This window comes from Parasteatoda tepidariorum, chromosome 2, assembly GCF_982258835.1.
Source record: "Parasteatoda tepidariorum strain Cologne lab strain chromosome 2, Ptep-v5.0, whole genome shotgun sequence".
Taxonomy (NCBI): Eukaryota; Metazoa; Arthropoda; class Arachnida; order Araneae; family Theridiidae; genus Parasteatoda; species Parasteatoda tepidariorum.
Genome location: NC_141756.1, coordinates 127076882 through 127098716, shown reverse-complemented (window position 1 = coordinate 127098716; position 21835 = coordinate 127076882). Strand labels below are relative to the sequence as shown.

Below are 21835 nucleotides of genomic sequence, written 5' to 3'. Positions count from 1 at the left end.
ATAATGACTTTCCTCAGTTTTTGCAGAGAATTTACAAAAATTTAAAACTATTATCGAAATGCCAGTTTGCGCGATTGCAACATGAAAAAATTTTGATAGGAAAACAAAAGGAAAAACGTGTTCCCTAAAGTAAATAAATGAACAACTATGTAAAGAATGGATTCCGAAATGACACAGTTAATATAAAACAGCAATACGTTTATTCTGTCGTTAAGAACTTTTATAAAAATTCATTATCTAAATAGAAACCTAAATTATTATTTTGTTTCAGTAATTATCTTTTAAGGTTGATGTTTCCTAATGATGAGGTATGAACAAATTGCTATTAACCGCATATTTTAAAATCGGGGATTCTAAATTTAACTCAACTTATTGTTATAAAAGAATATGTAGATAAAAAAGTGTCGATATATACTTTGATTTTTCTTAATAACTAAAGTTAAAACTGAACTTTTTAAAATAAAGTATTTATAGTGTCATTTTCGCCAGCTAGTAAAATATTTTTATAAGTTTAAAATGGTATTTTTTTAATATACTGGCCAAGAAAGTTTTTTTAAACTATGCTTATGAATGGAAATAATGTGTTAATTACGTAAAGTTTGAAAGCTAATAACCAGTAAAAGTCTAACTTATTTTTACAAAGAAAAAGATGTAAAGTTATCATAATATCTTTGCGTGCGATCTTCCGAGATCTGTGGACACAGTGACGTCTTGAGGAGGGAAATCATAGCTTCAGTTCTAAGAGCGGAGTGAACTAGCCCTTCTATTCTCTTTAGCCCTGGGCAAAAGGAAGAATATATTAATGAAAAGACTTCTTCTTCCCCTTGCCCCCTCACACACATACCTTCTAGTCTCTCAAAAATGCTCTACTTTTGAGGCATGGTCACATTCTAGGTCATAAAAAGAATTTTTCGCTTTAAAATTTTTTGCAAAACTGAAAAATTATTCCTATCAAGTACAGTGATGCTGAAAAATTAAGCACTTTTAAAAACATTGTACCAAAATGAAGTACTTTTAAGGGCCAATGTTTTCCAAAACAAAAATTAAGCAATTTTTAAGAAGCGCGGAAATCCTGAAAAACGCGCAGTGGACATTCTTTAAATGCAACGAAGAAGATCCTAACTAGATGTAGTAAATATGGACATCAGATATAAAACAAATGATTGAGATTAATCCTTCGCAAACCAAGCTTCAAAGAATTCTATGGAAGAACAGCACTAAATAAAATTTACGAACAGTCACACACAGAATGCATAGCAACAAGAGCTCCATACGAATAAAAAAAAGTAATATCTAAAAAATTAAAACAGAAAAGCTGACTCGCATAAAAAGGTTTGACACAAGACGATAGATTTTAAACAAATAACGTCTAATTTTTTAACAAAGAATTCTATGGAAGAACAGCACTAAATAAAATTTACGGACAGTCACACACAGAATGCATAGCAACAAGAGCTCCATACGAATAAAAAAAAGTAATATCTAAAAAATTAAAACAGAAAAGCTGACTTGCATAAAAAGGTTTGACACAAGACGATAGATTTTTAACAAATAACGTTAAGTTAGAAAGTTGTAACATTTTCAGCTGTCATTATGAATCCTTGGTGTTACTTTGAAATTTTACTTTCAAAACCAAGATAGAAGCAGTTCGCACATGATGTAATTTCTGCAATTCAGAGATAAAAATTTAAAAATAAATATATTTTAAATCAATCACTCAGTGCATGTGGTAAGATTTACAATCTACAATTATGTGAAATCATTCAATAAATGACATCAAAAATCAAATGGGTCATATTTTTTCATAAACAAACTGGCCACAGCAGTATTAATTGCTTTAAAAAAATGAAGCTAATAATTTCCATTCAACCAATGAACAAACTATTATAATGTTGTGTCAGTTCATTATCAAAACATTTCAAGGGCATTTTTCAACATGTATAAATCTATAAAATACCTCCTGAACCAATAGAGTACTCACTGCAACCAAAATAAACCATTGAAACAGCGATGTGATAAAAATTCAATGTGTGATAAGAAAGGTTTATAAAATCAAATAGTAAAATTTTGCATTTTATTTCCCTAAATAAATATTGTCACTTGCAGCAGTTAAAACTGGTAAAAATATCAGCTGAAAAAAATCTTAATCATTTTATAATTAGAAAAATTCATTTGTTGTTGTGTATAGAACCCCACTCATTCAAAATTTTGAGAGCTTAGCTTTAAAGTATCATGCTGTATCCTAACCTAGTGATAAATGTAGGATATACAGGGTATCTGCTACATTTTAGATTTTCAAATCCATGACTTTCTAATGAATAATTCCAAGAATTTTCAATGACTTACCTACTATGACTAAGTTACTATTTTCTTCACAAAAACACAACAATAAATTTAAAAAAGCATTAGAATAATGAATGATAGGTATAAAAAACTTTTATACTGTGCATCTTCATATTTATCGATTTTAAATTTCTTCTTTAAAGTAATTGTAATATAAAAAGCCTAAAGGGCTATTCCATGGTAACTTAAGTTACATTCACAGAAACTTTATTGCACTGAGAACTTAGAAGCAAACAAATAATACTAATGCACAATCTAAAATAAAGTGATTTCTTAAAATTACAATCAAAACCAAAAGGAACCTAATTAGAATAATTATAATTTTTCAATTTAAGCAGTGTAAAAACCCAAAACTAGTGTGGTAACTTACATTTCTGAAAAAGGAATGGCATAAATTTGCTATATGCTTGAAGGCAAAATTCTGTTCTTATACAAATGTTAATTGATTAAGATTATATGTATCATTTTGCTGACATGCTTAAATATTTATTATGCCTAGAGTTAAGATTTTATTTCAAAAGTTAAATTAAATATAATTTTTTAAATGGGTAACTTACGTTACGAAATTCCCTTTGCATCAAACTTTTACACCAATAATGTACAAATGCAAATTAACACATTTAAACAGTATAGTGCAAGGGAGAAAAAGTGTACATGAAGTAAACTCAAAAAACTTTTGATTTACACACTTGATTCAGACATTACTATGCACATTTATAATGTCCTATGTTATTAACTAGTATAGGAGCTCAATTCTTTTCACCATGCTTTCTTTCTGGTAGAATATTTCATTTCTTTTTCTTGGTCATTTCCAATAGATTCCCACAGCAGCCATTACATTGACTTTAAATTCTTGCTCTTCAACAGACATTACCACACTAGGATATAACATTTCCTCGTATCTAACCATATACCAATCTCCAGCTTTTATTTTGGATTCATCATTTTGTTTTTCAACACCTTTCACTTAAGAAACCCTTCTGGTATACCTTCTTGAACTTTTAAATGGTGGATCTGCTTAATGTTTTTAATCTGCGGAGCTTTTGAGAATAGATTAGACAGATTAACTTCTTCTGACGCTTCTTAATATCTTCTGGTGTGATTTCTACCATATTTATTTTTGTTCAATGCTCTTGTGTTGCTGCCCCAAACTCAGAGGCATTGATGACAATATGTTTTCTTTTCAATACATTTCTTACACTTTCTTTAATAGATCCACCTGTCCCATCAACAGGACTCTTGCCGTGTGACGTGGCAAAATAATTTCACATCAATATTTTTCCATGATGAATCTCAAAAACAGGTAAGACCGGAGTTATATATCGATTTTTGAACTGACTCCTTGGCCCATCTGACCAGATGTAAACATTTTTGATATCCACCGGCACACATTCTCCAGACCAGCACTCATCTGTTTTTTCTGAACATAAAAGTAATTTTCTGAAGAATTGCATAAGATGGAACATTATGGAATTTTCTGAAGGCTTCAGTAGCTTATCCGAAGTTTTCATGATACTTACAAAGACAAACATTTCTAGAAGGTTTGTTACTAAGCAAGATATGCTTTGGACGGAGCTCAAAGGACTTAGTTTTCCAATTTTGCATCCTGGATTTTTTTTCCATAAACATTTGGTACATTTCTCGAACTGAATGAAGAAGATAACGTGCTTGTACTTTCTTCTTGCCACCATTAGCTTGTAGAGAGATTTCGTCCAACTTTGAAAACATATGAATGCCAACACCCAATAAAATGACTTAATGCAAAGATTTTCAATAAAATTAATATCCTAAGACAGTGTTTATTTATTTAAACTTTGTTATTGTTACTGGATACATCTTATTTAGTTTATATGCCAATTTTCAAAAGAAATGAACTCATTTCACATTGGTAACTTACATTACATGCAAGTCAGTAACTTACGTTACATATATTGAATAGTGCACAAAACAATAAATAAATAATATTTAAAAGGAAAACTATTGCTACTTATTTAGTGCTAGCCTCTAAGAAAGAAAAAATAATATTCTTACTTTTGTATCACATGTTTTTTTTTTACACATAAAAACTTTTCCTAGTTTTTGGTAACTTACGTTACATGCATTAATGTTTAGTTGAAATTTATATAATTAAGTGAATTTAACAACAAAAAGTTATTTTAACACTGCACAATATTTCTACTAAGTGTAATAAACAATATTTATTCTTTGGAACATTTTGAAAGGAAGATAATGTTAACTTACTGATTTTCAGAATGTGACCATGTTCTTCACCCAAATCAGAACAAGCACATGCCAATGTTCAATGGGCTACCAACAGTATAAAACTGAATTCTCAAAAAAAAAAAAAAAAAAATTATAAATTATCAAACTTCAAACCTTTCTAATTCAGAAAAAAATCCAAAATAATAACATTATTCTTATTTGAATTATACGATGCTTTTCCCCTTTTTCATGGAATTGCCCTAAACTAGAATTTTAAATTGATGGAAAAAAAAATGAATAGTAAAAAGATTTTGAAATCAAGGAAGTTTAAAAGGTAATTCACTACAGAAATGTTCCTTCTTTCAATCTTTGAAAGAACACCATAATTTTTAAAGAACATTTTATATTTTAATAGAATATGACTATAACTGGGGCTACAAATTTAGATGGTTGGAACATCTGTGAAATTGGGAGAGGGAGAATTCCACTTCAAAAATTAGATTTTTTGGCAAAACCTAAACCCATGACTTTTCATGATTTGTTTTAAAAAAAATAGTTAAAATCATGACATTCCATGACAAATTTTGTTTAAAACCGAAATCCATGACTTCCAAATCCATGATAAAGGAGATAAAGGAGAGATTGTAAAATATAATAACCATAAAAGAGACACAAATTGACATCATACTTTGGCCAAGACTGCCAGATGTTGATTTTGTACTATTGCAGCTCGGTAAGTAGCAAGACCACCCTCTTCAAGTTCAGGAAACATGTAGAAGAGGTGTATACTCGATAAAAACTCTACAACTGCATCTCCCAGGAACTCGAGTCTTTCATTGTGATTGATTGAAGATGCAGATTCTTTCTGACAACCAAACCTTGACATTATGTTAATTAAAGTGTTGATACCTTAAAATAAAAAATTAGCTATTAAATTTATTACTAAATAATTGATTATACGTATAAATTTAAATAAAAAACAATATCATCAAAATTAATATATTTTTATTCGGTTAACTGAAACATTCTGTTGTTTAAAGTTCTGATACCTAATTATTTTAACAAATATTTCATTTACAGTCAAACCCCACCGAAGTGAACATTAAAGGGACTGAAATTGAATAATTTTTGGTTGTTATTGTTTGTCTTTAACGCTAAACATACCATAACAAGTCAAATGATCGTTTAAGAACTTTTGCATTGAAAATGTACTTATCTTATCATTTTTGCACATTTGACTTCATGACTTTTTCTAACAATTAGATATAGTTAATATTCTATTATTATAATTTTTTAAAAATTTTGTTTGTTTCGAATAATACTTGTCGTATACCTATTTCTACAACAACCGGTCATTTGACCGGGAGAAAAATTTATTGCGTTATAAGGTTATTGGATCAGAAATGACAATGTCATGTGTGTTCAACGTATTGCATTCTATGAGTTGCACATTTCTGCTAAGACTGTTGCATAATGGGTTCAAGCAGAATAAGTGTGAATTCAAATTTCAAGAAGGTAGCTAAAATTTTAGATTGGCATTTTTTGTGTCAGAAAAAGTGACAAGAAAAATCTTTTGGTATGTAGCTTATCTTTTAATTCAATAGCTTTACTTCATTTCCAACTAACTGTTAGTTTTTGCCCAGAAAAACGTTGAAACAATCAAGACAGCACAACTTCTTAGAAGAAATAATTATAAGAAGTATAATCCTTATATATTCTTATAATTATGAGAATTATAATTCTTATATACTCTTATAATCATAAGAATTATAGAAATAAGAATAAGTAGAAGAAATATGTTTGTGGAAAATATACAATGGAAACCCCCTTTATAAGTACAAAATGAGTTGAGCATTGAATTAAAAATTCTTATTCTTTGTAATATATAAAAATTGGCAATATACAATTTTGTTCAATTACAATAAAGTGCTTTTAGTTTATTTCCTTCCTAACATCCATATTTCATGCATTGAATCAAGAAACATAAAGCACAGTCATTTGACCAGCTATGGTGGAAATAGGTATATATGAAGTGTTGGTATGCTAATCTTTAATAACTATAAAGAAAACTATTACAGATTTTCTCCTTTATCATTATTTTTTTATAACTGTCAAATACAATATTCATGCAAACTTTTTTTTTAAAAAAAATTATGCAATAATAAAAATCTAGATTTTTGGTAAAGTTAGTAATTGCATGATTTCAAATAGCATATAATCAAAAATATTGATAGACACAGGAGTAACCCACCCCTTTTTCGTGTATTCATGTAGTGTATTCTTCTGTCTCCATACTGAGGTTGCCGTAATCCACAGTTTGTCAGTGAGTTTCTCGCATGATCAGGATTGGTCCCAAAATTCTCTCTGTATGAAGGATGAGTAAGAGCCAGCTGTAAATAACACGCCTTCTTTTTAATTATTCTTTACAGTCACCTCTCTCTTAAAAAACAAACTCAATTTGAGGGAATACTTTAATAAGTCAATTACAAAAATTATTTCAACATAATTAGAAAAAAAGGTTAATATAAGTAAAAATTCATAAAGTTAAATTATAATAATTTCTAATCAAATGCCAAATGTAATGTTCGTATTAGGATTCAATAATAGTATTATACAACACTTATAATCTTAATGTAGAAAAAAAATCATGATTTTTTAAATAAAAAAAAATTAAATGTTTGCCTTTTTACTAACCTCGGTAGACATTAAATCAAACAATTTGAATATTTCAAAGTTACTAAATATTTAAGGAATTATAATACAAAGTTAAAATTTGTATGTTCATGTAATCGACTCACAACAGAAAGGCTACTTTTCATATATTTATTATTTTACCCTTTCTGCATCAATAGAGTTGTTAACGACAATGTCAACCTTCATCCATGAAAAAGTACCCCGACATAGAATTGAGTTAACATGCCTTACATGCTAGTGAATTGGAATTATATTTTTGTAGTGGTAGATATACACAATACTCACCCACCAGAATTATAGTTGCGATAGAATTCGATGAATGGATACCACTAGTCAAATCACTGCAGTTTTTTGAGAAGTCGGAAGTGCTGTCTTAAGATCACCAGACTTTTGAGTGCTGATTGTGAGAGCTGCATTAAGTTCACGGTCGCTCCCACGTTGGCGTCGGCAGTTGAGTGTACACGTTACGTGTGATCGAGTAGCAACGGCACGAGGAGGGCAATGTCGCAGTCACAAGTAGCAAATCAACTGTTCAATCTGAACCATCCATCGAAGTAGGCGAGTTCAAATTGCAGTGGGTGTTTCTATCAAGTTAGGTGTTTTCCCGTCACGTCCGGGTCACCCATGTGGGGAATAGTTGTTAACGACAATGTCTACCTTTGTCTATGAAAAGGTAACGCGACATAGAATCAAGTTAACATGTCTTATATACTAGTGAATTGGAATTATATTTTTGTAGTGGTAGATGCACTGCATAGTTCATGGTAAATTGTATTCAAAGGATTGGTTGTTCAGGTGTTAAGACTAAATCAAATATAAAACACATACCAGAAAATAAACCCAGTAAGTTTATATTCATATACAGCAGGAAAATTACAATGGGAATATACAGATAATCTACCCTCACTAATCTTTTTTATGTTTTTGTAGTTTCTTATTTGTTTGTTCTGCATATGATGCGACTTGTATATATTATCATATAATAAACTTATTACAGAGCAAAATCTCTTTAAAATTTGCTTTTACTAATATCTTTTAAAATACCACAAATTATCCTAGTTTCTTAACAAACTTCAATAATTTAAATCGACGGCATTTAAAACATATTAAGTGATCATGATTTAAAGAACTAGTTTTAATCATTTGATTTATCTGCATTAAAACTATATCTGTCTTATAAATTGCTAAAGAATAAAGAATTTATGAATACAATAAATATAAAATAAACTATCGAAAGTTTTAAAAAATAATAGTACATTTTTTCCTTTTAATTTTAAAAGTAATTTATCAAAAGTGGTATGTATCATAAAAAAAATTACTATTATTATTTGAAATTATTACCTGCAGCAAAAATCTATCTTTAAACTTATATTTAATTCTGTCTTCTAAATTGCTCAAAGAATGATGAAATCGTAAATGACACACTAAGACAGGCATTAACATAGCATGCTGGAAAAAAAAGTCATATATTAGTATGCTTTTTAATCATTATACTTAAAAAAGTCTTAATTAAAACTGATAAAATAATAAGTAGCAAAATATAAATTACACAAAAAGAAAAATGAAATGACTTCCATTATATCAAATGAAATGTATCCATGAATAAAAGCAGTATATAAAAAACCAGGATTATAACTTCATATCAAACTGGAACTGGTTGAGTGCTTGAAAAGTGAGTTTCATAAATATGAATCCCCTAAAATATATTCTCTTAAATACAACAACTGTACATAATAAAAAAGTATCTAATATTTATCAGGAAGGGATAAAAGAGTCTAGATAATCACCCAAACTGAACTACTGGGCTTAGAATTATTTCTAGAATGAAATCAAATCTATTTTTTTTTTAAGTAGATTAAAAATAATTTTTCTGAGAACACATTTAAATAATAATTTTATATTTTGCAGAAAAATGTTTTAACTAAAATTCTCTCATGCAGCAAAAAAGTATAATTTCAGCAAATATGCATACAATAAAATTTAAATCAGTCGATGTTAATTCAATAATAAATTTTACTTGGATAACATCACTCATTAATCCTGTTCGATAAAAGCCTTTGCTACTGATAACAACAGTCACATCTCTCTTTAAATCACTGAAAGAAAAAAAAAAATTTTTTTTAATAAAGAATAAAATTCAAATCAATGTATACTACAGATAAATATATATAGTGTCAGATATGTATTATTCTAAAATTAAGCTTAAAAAATTTTGTTAATTAAAAAAAAAAAATTACTTTTATTCCAGGAATTAGAATTTTGATTCTTAGTCTGTGTGACTGACACACACACGCACACACAGATATATATATATATATATACAGTAGGGAACCGATTATCCGGAACGATGGGGACCATCGCTATTCCGGATAACTGATTTTTCCGGTTTTCTGAATCGCTACAGAGAACCGTTTTCTTATTGTTAAACCCAACCAAAGAAAAAAAATATAAATTGGGAACTCCCGGTTATAGTGAACCAAAATTTCAGTCCCTTGAAGGCTCACTATAGCGGGGTTTGACTGAATATATATATATATATATATATATATATATATATATATATATATATATATATATGTATGTATGTATGTATGTATGTATATCTATCTATCTATCTATCTATCTATATATATATATATATATATATATATATATATATATATATATATATATATATATATATATATATATATATATATATGTATGTTACGGTCAATGTAAATATTTAGGTCAGTATTCCTAATGCTTAGTTATTATGAATAATGACCATTAAACTTGGGCAATTTGATAAATCTGAATTACTTTACGATAATTTCTCATATTGTCCGGTCACTATAAATACCGCTATTATTTCTTTGGGCACTTTGATTAATTGACAGCAATGGGACAACCATGTGCGTGTGGTGTGATTCTGGCTGGCCAATGTTCATCGGTGAATGTTGACAATCAAATTAGTCGCTTTGGTGAATGTCCGAAATATTTATTACATCCAATTTGATACTAATTTATTCGTGGATATAATTACATTTATTCGATATTTTAATACTTACTGACGATAGATTAGAACAAACATCAGTGTTTGGAGTATCGGGCAAATATATACCGGGCAATGGCACTAGACTTTAAAAAAATATCAGTGTAGGGTATACCGGGCAGTGGCACTTGACCCTAAAAAAAACATCAATGTAGAGTAAACCGGGCTGTGGCACTTGACCCTAAAAAAACATCAGTGTAGGGCATACCGGGCAAATGTATACCGGGCAGTGGCACTTGACCTTAAAAAAACATCAGTGTAGGATATACCAGGCAAATGTATACCGGGTAATGGCACTTAACCAGACCTAGTATGACTAGACCTTTGGTAAATGTCCAAAATATATACTAGGTCTAGTGCCACTTTTGCTATAGCTTAAATATTTAAAATAAATTAAACAAAGCGTTTGAATCAATTTTAAACTGATACCGAAATTATTGCTTTAAAATTAAAAAAAATAATAAAAACTGGGCCAAATAAGAGTAATTGAAGTAGTTGCTTTATACAGCGCATGTGCGGGAAAAAATTAAAAAAAAAATTATCCAGGTGCATCTAAAAGTGGATGAATATCCCAAGACACCCTGTGGCTGTGTGTGACACAAATTGCCCACTTGACTTTTAGCATTATACATGATGACAGGGCAATGTAATAATTGCAACATAATTTATCATTTTGTCATATCCTTTTGGGCACTTTTTAAATTGCCCGGGCATTATAAACAATGCCCAATTATTTACATTGCCCGTGACATATATATATACATACACTACCGGTCAAAAGTTTGCGAAAATTTTGAAATTTGCAAAAAAAAGGTCTAAATTCAAATGTTCATAGAACTGCGAAAAATCATTCAAATTGCATAAAAATTTGATACGTTCTAAAGTGAACCCTCTACAGTTAGTTACATATGATCAAATTGCAATACTTTGCTTTTTGCGAACTGAATCCAGATTTTCATCATGGGTTGTTTCTATGGTGAAAAAAGTTGTTAAGTTTGAACTTTTGCCAAAGTAGCAAAATTTTTTTTTTGTACTTTTTGTTAACAGAAAATAGTTATTTGAACCGTTCTATGTAAGCCCTCAAAATTTCAAATCGATTTGATTTTTTTTGACGAAATTATAGAATTTTGATTGTACTTTTCTCGATTTTTGAGCATTCCACATATGCGGTCTTTTGGTCTGTACATCTTCTACCAGAGAGCTTTTTAATTTTAATGTTTTCTATGTTTTCAAACAGTTAATAGTGATTATAAAACAAATATTCTTATTCATTGTAATTATTGTTATTAAAAAGAATTTATTATGAATATAATTAAAACAATATCTCACAGATGTCACATTTCATCGAAAATTTGTTTGTTCTTGCAAACGATGCTCTGATATTTCGAATCGAAATCAGTTATGGGACATTTTACAACAGGAATGGAACTCTATATCACTTGAAGTGATTAATGGTTTGTTAGAACGAATGCCACGAATATGTAAGGTTGTAATAAAAGCAAAAGGCTGATGGTTCGAGAAATCTAAGATTTAAATGTTAATTTATTTAATAACAAAATACAAATAAGAATATGTTAAATATTTGACTTGTTGTAAACAAATTAGTTTAGTAAAAATGCAAATTTTTTTTATACTATTGTTATTATTTTTTTAGAATTATTTATGTAATTATTGCTATAACTTTTTATTTCAATTTAATGTAAAGTAAAAATATCACAACAAAGCAATAAATATAAACAATAAATATAAACAATAATAATTACAATAATGAATAAGAGTATTTGTTTTATAATAAATATTAGTTATTTGAAAATATGGAAAACATCAAAATTAAAAAGTTCTTTGGTAGAAGATGTATAGACTAAAAGACTGCATATGTGGAATGCTCAAAAATCGAGAAAAGTACACGTTTTTCAAAATTCTATAATTTCGTAAAAAAAATCGAATCGATCTGAAATTTTGAGGGCTTACATAGAACGGTTCAAATAACTATTTTCCATTAACAGAAAGTACAAAATTTTTTTTTGCAAGTTTGGCAAGTGTTCAAAGTTAACAAATTTTTTCACCATAAAAACAATACGTGATAAAAAGCTGGATTCAGTTCGCAAAAAACAAAGTATTGCAATTTGATCATAGGTAACTACCAGTAGAGGGTTCACTTTAGAACGTATCAAACTTTCATGCAATTTGGATTTTTCGCAGTTCTATGAACATTTGAATTTAGACCTTTTCTTTGTAGATTTTAAAATTTTCGATAACTTTTGACCGGTAGTGTATATATATATATATATATATATATATATATATATATATATACATACATTTTTCATATGTCTATAATTTTTCTTTGTTTTATTCTACATTTTGAACACTCTCTCGCTTGCACGCACGCACGCTCGCACAAACACACACAGATATATATACATATAGAGAGAGAGAGCATAATAAAGGCAAACACGATAAAAAGTAAAGGGCACAATGGGCTATTGCCGACTGTTTGGGAAACATCCCTCAGGATGATCCGAAGACATGCCATCACAATTTTAATCCTCTGCGGAGGGGATGGCACTCCCCACTTCGGTAGCCCGACGACCTTCACGCGAAGTTTCGCACTTTATGGTAGGACAGTTTAACGAGGACCCATACAGCACCCAGTGATGCTTGACTTCGGTGATCTGCTGGGAGACGTGTTTTAACAATCAGTCCACCGCGGAACAAAAACAATTTGTATAATAAGTAATATAAGTTAGACAAAAAAACACATAATTCCAAATAACGATAGCTCAAAATCTGTTTGTAAAATAAAAAATGTTACTTATATGTTAATCTGTGGTTTTTCTAATATGAAATATTTTGGACAAACCAGTAACTCTCTAAATATTAGAATTAATCTAAATCGTTCAGATATAAACAGCAATAAAATTATCAATAACCTAGAATTAAATCATTTTAGAGTACATAATTTTAAAAGCGTTAAAATTAATATTTCAGATATAGTAGAAGAAATCGATTTAAGACTTACAAAAAGAAAACTACTACATGCTTCTAAACACAACAATTTTGCCGTATGGGCTAAATAATGCCTTCCAATAAACACAGATTAACTTCTCAACTTACTTACTTTTTCACAAGGATAGGATAGGGAAGTAATAGAAACTCGCTTAAAAGTGAAAAATTAAATATAAATTTTATTTCTAATTTTACAGAAGATTTTAATAAACATTATAATATTAAGCCAATGAAACTTTTGTTTTCTCCCGTAAGAATAATGATGTATAAAAGTTTCAAGATCTTATTATTAACATTTCTTTTATTGATTTACACTTCATGATTCTTTGTTTCGATCTTGTAAAAGCTAAAATGAGTAAAAATTCCGAAAAAAATAAATAAAAAAATTAGACAATTTAGATTTGGTTATTAACTTTCAAAACCTTATTTCAGATAAGATTTCATAATATTTGTGAAAATTTGAAAAATTGTTTCCATTAAAGGATTTTAACATAATTAAAAGCATTAAATTAATTAATTGTTAAATTAATAAAAACATAATTGAAAGTTCATCCTCTCTTCCTGAACTTTTTACAAAAAACCTTTAGGGTAGCACTGAGAGAACAATTTTTAGACATTTGCCGCGCTCTTTCGATAGAAAAGGTTTTTATGACTTCCGGAGCTGGTGACACCAGCTTCGGTTGTCATTTTTAATTATTTTCTTCTTTAATTTTTTATTGGTTTCAATTTTCTTATGGAATTTTTGCTGCAACTTTCCTTTGAAATTGTAGCATTTAACTGCTTTATATACTTGATTTTGCTTTCTCTTTTTATCAAAATATTTTTCTAATAATCTTAATAAGTTTTATTTAAAAGAAAATTTAAATAGTAACAATTCAACAAATTTTTTTAAAATTGATCGATTAATTAGGCAACTAAAAAATATTTTAAAAAAATTACCCCCATAGACAAAACTAACAATAATTATATGCAATCTTCTGTAATAAATTCTAAGTTGAACTTTTAAACATGGAGTTAAAAATATGTATAACGATATATACACATCAGTTGCAGAAAAAGTACATATATTTGTTACATTCATCAAATTAGCATAATTTTAAATAAAAAAAATGGCTTACTTTTCCATTCTCATTTCTTGAAGCTTTGTTTCTTTAGAAACTAATTTTCGCCGATCCTCGTAACGCACTTTTGGTTTATTGGCTAAGAGATGCCTATATTTTACATAGTCACGCCATGCTTTTTGATATCTAAAAGAAAAATTAAAAATTATAAAAGGAGAAGGAAGAAAAACAAATTAAGCACTAGAATTTCGCAAAAAGTGCCACCCCTAATATTAAATTCGTCTTGAATTAACTCAAAAAAAGCATATAAAATTGTTCATAAGCAAATCTTAGCAATCTACAAACCTCATTTCTAAATAATATACAAAATGCCACTGAAAAAAATAGTCAAAAAATTTTGTGTAAAATAAAATAAATAAATAATCGATGGCTAAAATAAAATAATCGATAGCTCAACTACTCCTGCCTGCAAAGATACAGCCATTAACAAAAAAAAAAAAAAAAAAAAAAAAAAAGAGCCTACAAGATGCAGCTGTTAAAAAAAAAAAAAAACCCATACATTAACAGATCGACATAAAAAACCTTATATGCGTTTGATTTCAATCAAAATTGTTAAGCTGGTAAGACTAAATAAACAAAAATTATTTCAGAAATATCTATCTAGGCAATCTAATCTAAATATCTATCTATAAATCTAGTTATAGAAAAAAATATTGGAGCTAAAAATGGTTGATCAAGAAACAAAGAATTCAAATTAAATAATAATTAAAATTGAATTATTTTCGGAGTTTTTCAAATTTTGCATAGTTTTGTTGTAAATGCAAACATTTTGATAAAAAATGATCATAGTTCATTTCCAACATTATTTCGTAAAAAAAAAAATTTTTTTTTAAAGGAAAGCTTGATTTCTTCCATTCTATATGCATCGAGAGAAAATGTATGACAAGGTGCATTCAACAAAAAATAAACACTTTTAAAGTACTTTTTAAGCACTCAAAAAATATTTTTAAGCACTATATACATCAACAAAATGCAAAATAGTTTTCAATGACCATGATAAAATAACTAGGTTCTGTCAAAGAACTCTTTTTCCCGATTATACAGGGTTCCCACTCTTTCAACAAAGCAAAAATTAAGCACTTCTTTTTGAAAAATTGAAATACTTTATCGAAAAATTAAGGACTTTAAAAATAGTACGATTGTTTATCATCAAATATACATATGCCACCAGTGACAGCACAAATTATTTACTATCCTTACAAAATCGATCAATAAAAAATAATAAAAAACAATTTTATTATAATGTAAGTACTGATATAATTGTATTAATTAACAGGGACCACCAAAGAATTACCAGGCAATTTTTGCAAATCTGGGTCAGAGTTTTTTAAAAATACTTTCAGATTGTTAAAAGTTAATATCACTCAAATTATAAAAGTTAACGCATTATCTAATCCGTATTCCATTTTTAATGGTTTTACTGAAATAGAATTGTAAAATTAAGTGCAGAAATTAAGATTTGCAATTTTTCAAGCAACTAAAAATTGAACAAAAAATTAAAAACAGTATATTAAGTTATAATGGTAACTGAATAAAATGATTGTTAAAATCTAAGGATTTTTTTAGTTGAGTAGATTTAAATTTTTATGCAGCAATCTGTTTATCCTTAAGAAATAAAAATAATAGCATAACAATCGAAAACTTTAAAAAAAAATCTACATTGCAAAACAAATTATAAATAGTAACCAAATATTTAACTTTCTTGTTAGAAGCAAATCATGCTTTCTTATATAGTACTCAGGAAAAAACATTGAAAGTATTTTTGAAAATTGAAAACTTGAGGTTTTCATCAAACACGCAATAAACCCCAAGTATTTGATGAAAAACCTAGATGGACTGGAATTCTTCAAATCCTGTTTTTTACAAATTTGTTTAATTTTTAGTACAAACAGGAATTTTAAATAATGTTATGCTTTCTCTAAATTTGCAGTTACTTATTACACATTGAAATATACTAATTTATTCAATTCTTCACGATTTTAGGAAATAGTTTTAGTTAGGGATTCTAGTTAAAAAAAAATTTCGGACACTTCTATTCCTAGCATTTTATTTAATTCCAATAAGCAGATTTGTTACCAGTAGAACTGAATTTCTTAAATTCTGTCAATTTTGAAGGTTAGTGTGGCCCTTCTACTTAGGTACCTTTAAAGTGCCCCCCTCCCCCAAACAAAGCACTATCTCTTCCGTGTGCAGTATCCCCCCAGTCCACACAATTTTTTCTTTTAGAATGCTTCATTCTCCTCATAGAGAATTATTCAAGGCAAAGGGCAGAATATATTAATTAAAGAACCAATATATTAATGAAAGGACATGCTTTCTTCCCCTTGCGTGTAGCCTCCACATTAATGTGTCTCCTTAAAATGCTTTACCCTCGATGCATGGTCTAATTCTAAGTGATAAAAGAACGACACTTTGTTTTAAGAAATTGAACTGAAAAATTACTCCTATCAACCATAGTGATGCAAAAAAATCAAGGACTTTAAAAGCCTTGAACCAAAATTAAGTACAGTAGAGAACCTATTATCCGGAATGATCGGGACCATTTTTTTATTGTTAAACCCAGCTAAAAAATTTTTTTTGGAAATAAACTTAAAAAGAAGAAAAAACAATGAAGTAATTCACTAATGATTATTTCCAAAATGATGGTAAGGTAAACATCTTTCAAAAAAGAAAGAAAAATCCTAAAATCTTATGAGGGAAAATGTTTTTTTTTTTTTTTAAAAAAAATGGAGGGAAAATTTATCGAATTTTGTTCCGGTTTTTTGGTTTTCTGATTTCCGGATAACGGGTTCTGTACTGTACTTTTAAGGGCCCTTATTTTTCAGAATAAAAATTAAAAACCTTTTTAAAAACACCCCATGAAATAAGAACCTTTAAGCACTTTTTAAAAATGCTATGCATCATGATGCACATTAACTATGGTTAGTGTGCTAACTGAAAAATATTTTTGAAAATACATTTTCCTCACATGCATGCAACATTTAGGGAGCTTAAATTATAATATCAAAAAAAAAAAAAAAATTCATTAAAGCCGTTTTTTTTCTTTCGGCTATTGCATGTAACCTTGTGTCATGTCTTGAGACTATAGATATTTCAGATAACTTTTTAAAACTTAAAATATGCTACTGTTAAATGTCAGTTATTATACAAATTATCTAACGAAACAATCTGTATAATAACCGACATTTCTAAAGATGATCTGCACATAATCTAAGAATCAAACGGTTTAAAATATTATTGCAATAAACAAAATTAATAAAGATGTTATTCATTTTTCAATATACAGGGTATCTGTTACATTTTAAATTTTCAAATTCATGACTTTCCGTGACTATCGACAAAGACACAACACTAAATTTAAAAAAGCAATAAAAGAACATTAATTGAAATGATAGGTATAACCAAAACTGTTAAACTCTGCATCCTCATATTTATAGATTTTAAATTTAAAAAACAGAGCAAAGAAATAGTTGAAGCAATAAAATAGCTAAAAAAAATACAAAAGCAAAAAAATGTTTTTTTTCTGCAGAATTTTATTCTGAAGATACTTTTCTCGTTCATCGGAAAGGAAAGAAATACTCCTGATTTTTCTGTTCTCATTTCAGAATTAAAAAAAATCGCCAATAGCTGGCTAGCTTCAGCTAGAATTTGAAATTGATAAAATAAATAAATAATAACAAAAATTCTGAAATCGCAGAAGTTTAAATGATATTTCGCTTTAAAAATGATGTTTATCCTTTCATTTTTTGAAAGAATGCCATCATTTTTAAAGAACATGATAAAAACATTTTATATTTTAATAAAATATGACTTTGAGTGAGGATTTTGTTACAAATTCAGATATTCGGAACACAATGAAATGTGTGGGGCGGGGTTAAATTCCATTTTAAAAATTAGATTTTTCGGAGACCTAAATACATGACTTTTAAAAAAATAGTTAAAATCATGACTTTTCATGACAAATTTTGTTCAATACTGAAATTTATGACTTTCCATGATTTCTCATGACTTTCCAGGTGCGCAGATACCCTGAATATATAAAGAATCTATACTATTGCAATAAATGCAATCAAACAATTAACAAATTTAGTGGATACAATGAAGAAACAAATTTTTGGACTTTCACGATACGGAAACCATTCATGTACGCATGACGTAAATTTTTATTTTATATAACCATCATGGAGCAGTCGAACTCAAACCTAATCCGGAAGAACAGAATAAAGTACTTACAGAGGGTTTCCGGCATAGCTTAACTGAGGAGGCCTCACACCAAAATGGACAATGACTGGAAAATTTGTTTTCTCCTTTCCGTGATCTTCTCTATCCAGTTGATCTACCCTCACAGAAGAGGGCTTCATGCCAGGGCATGTAACTATCATACCCTTCACTTCATCAGCTAAATCTTGCCACTTTCTCTCCGAATACTTCATCACCACATTTAATTTTTTCTCATCAATTAGAATTTTATTGCATGACAACAAATAGTCCAGAACAGCATTCAGTGACAACAGCTCTTTGCTATTATCTGAAAAGATTGAATTGCATGACATGTATTAAGGGCAATAGGACTCTGACTAAATAGCTGTATTTGCATAGGATGATGAATTGCACTGTTTAAATCATGCTATTGAATAAAATGCAAAAAGATGATTCAAACAAGACTTTCCATGATTTTTTTTTAAACAAGCCAAACTAAATATTTGTATCCTAAAGGGTGCATCCATCAAGCATTTCAAAATTAATTTTCCACAAGGGGCCATTCAAATATTATGCAAGCACATAATGGGCAACTTGCTTGTTTTTTCTTTTTTTAAAGGGGACATTAAAATGTCCTTGTTTTGAAGAAAAAAAATTCAACAAAAATTAGACAAGGAGTTATTATTTGCTACTTTCAGTTTTATTTATAAGTGATAATTTCAACTCAATTAGTTGGTTTTTCAACTCTCGCTACATAGGGTTTTAAAAAAGTGCAAATAAAAATTGCGATATTTGATTTTTAAATATCGTAAATAAGAATAGCAATGTACGATATTCAATCGCAAGAATAAGAATTGCAATGCATAATTTCTAAATCAGGTAAATACGAAAATCGATGTTTGATAATAAAATTGTGATTTTAAAAACCAATCCAGTAAATTTCAATCACGATATTGGATTTTTAAATCTCGTAAATAAGAATTGCAATGTACGATATTTAAATAGCGTGAATAAGACTCACAATTCCTAACTTTAAAATCAGGTAAAAACGAAAATTGATGTTTGTTATTAAAATTGTGTAAATAAGAATCGAGATATCAGCAGATTCTGTATTTGGGATTCCTAAAAGGCTTGCTTGTATTGTTTTTGTTAAGCCATAATAAATGTAAATTTACAAGATTAATTGAATGAGCAAATAAATATCTTCAACGCAAATCCACTGCTATTTCTTTTTTTAAAATTATTATTATTTCATTCGCTTTTGCATCAGCAAATGGGAAGCAGCGACGTCTGAATTGCTGGAAAACGTAAGCAAATAGATGGGCAGCTCTTGAAGAGTTATGTTCAGTTTTGTTGAGTGTAGTTTTAATTCTTTACATTGAAAGTATTATCTTCTTCAATAAACACAGTTGTACAGTTTTCTATGAATTCTTCATTTATAACAGATGTCTGCAATATCTGAAACTTAATAAGTTAGCTCCTATTCTTAACATGAATTACGAAAATAGGAGCTATTTGCAGGCGGGTAAAAATACGATTTTTTTTTTCTGAGCGTAAAAGCGGAGAAAATAGCCAAAATAAGTAAAAATGCAGAAGGACTAGCGCCTACGTACTTTGAATTTTCTGTTTATCCTTGAAAAATATAATTTTACTTCAACAACTGCATTTTCAGAAAAAGCGGAATATTTATAAAAAAAAACCTAAACTTTTGATAAAAAGGCTGAAATTCGAGAGACAAAAGCGAAAAAATCTCATCCCTGAATTATTGACAAAATTATGAATAGATTTTTACAAAAAGTTTAAACTGCCAAGGTAACTGCTACAGTTTAGATTTTCAAATCCCTGACTTTTCATGACTAATTCCAAGAATTAGTCATTGGTTACTATTTTCTCCGACAAAAACACAACATAAAATTTAAAAAAGCATTATTATAACATTAAATGAAATGATAGGTATTTCCAAAACTGCTAAACTCTGTATTGTTGTATTTAAACACTTTGGCTGGCTTCAGCTAGAATTTTAAATTGATAAAATTAGAAATAATAATATGAATTCTGAAAACACAGAAGTTAAAAAGATAATTCGCTCTAGAAATGATGTTTTTTTCTTTCATTGCTTGAAGGAACACCATAATTTTTAAAGAACATGATAAAAACATTTTATATTTTAATAAAATATGACTGTGAGTGGGGATTTTGTTACAAATTCAGATATTCGGAACACCATGAAATTGGGGATGGGGATTTAATTCCATTTTAAAAACTAGATTTTTCAGCAACCTAAACCCCTAACTTTTTTTTTAAAAAAAATAGTTAAAATCATAACATTTCACGAAAAATTTTGTTCAATACTGAAATTCCTGACTTTCCATGAATTTTCTTAAAAAAAAAAAATTAAATTCATGACAAATTTTGTTCAATATCGAAATTCATGACTTTCCTGAATTTTTCATAACTTTCCAGGTGTGCAGATACCCTAAACTGACTTTCGTAATTTTTTTTTTTTTTTTTTTTTTTTTTTTTTTGAAAAAAAACAGGTCTATATTTTAACAAATGTTTGCATGAAATTGATTGTGATCAATAACTCACCGTCGAGTTCTCTTGAAAAACGAGGCATGAAATGAAATCGTGGGCATCCATCGGGATCGTCGTGGGCTTTCCAGTTAAGATCAACTAATTCTAAAATCTCCTCGAGAAGGAACTTATTAAATAGTTCGAGTCCGGCAACAGTGAAATTTTGTGGCTTTGGCTCTTCAACATAAAGTATTGTGTATTCGTAATTGAAACGAATCACTTTACAGCTGGGAAGAGATGGCAACGGGTAGTGAGAAAACATTGAGAAACCTTCAAATATATATTTTTTTTCATCATGAACTATCTTTGTGGGACATTTGGTCTGAAAGAGAGAATTCATTTTTAGTTATTCTTTGATATTTCTCATACATATTTTAAGAAGCTTTTTGAGATGCAAAACAACGTGTAACTATCATTTTGGTTACTATATGCAACAATTGCACAAAATTTCGTAGCTTAAATATTTGTGGAAACATGAACATATAAAAAACGAATTTTACAGTCATACGTTTTTTTTATACAACTTTACAAATATTCAATACAATTAGACAAAACTTTTGGATTAATTTCAAATTTATTACAAAATTATTGCTTTAAATGAGATTTTTCAAAAATGGCATTATTGGGGATCCTCCCCCATAAAAGTATCTTTTCTTTC

The 21835-nt window shown here is 28.5% G+C and overlaps 1 protein-coding gene across 2 annotated transcripts in view; it reads right to left on the bottom strand.

Annotated features, from left to right (window-relative positions):
• Positions 1–21835, bottom strand: part of drosha (ribonuclease 3 drosha) — a 70178-nt gene that overhangs the window by 19582 nt on the left and 28761 nt on the right. For both annotated transcript variants that reach the window (XR_015431870.1, XM_087158363.1), the window contains exons 9-15: positions 21193–21499; positions 18637–18931; positions 14401–14529; positions 9257–9335; positions 8581–8688; positions 6797–6935; positions 5234–5454 (exon numbers count right to left, since the gene is read on the bottom strand). Coding sequence is in view for 1 of the 2 variants with exons in the window: in XM_087158363.1 (XP_087014489.1) it covers positions 5234–5454; positions 6797–6935; positions 8581–8688; positions 9257–9335; positions 14401–14529; positions 18637–18931; positions 21193–21499 (1278 nt within the window). In the remaining variant the exon portion in view is untranslated. The remainder of the gene's footprint in view (positions 1–5233; positions 5455–6796; positions 6936–8580; positions 8689–9256; positions 9336–14400; positions 14530–18636; positions 18932–21192; positions 21500–21835) is intronic.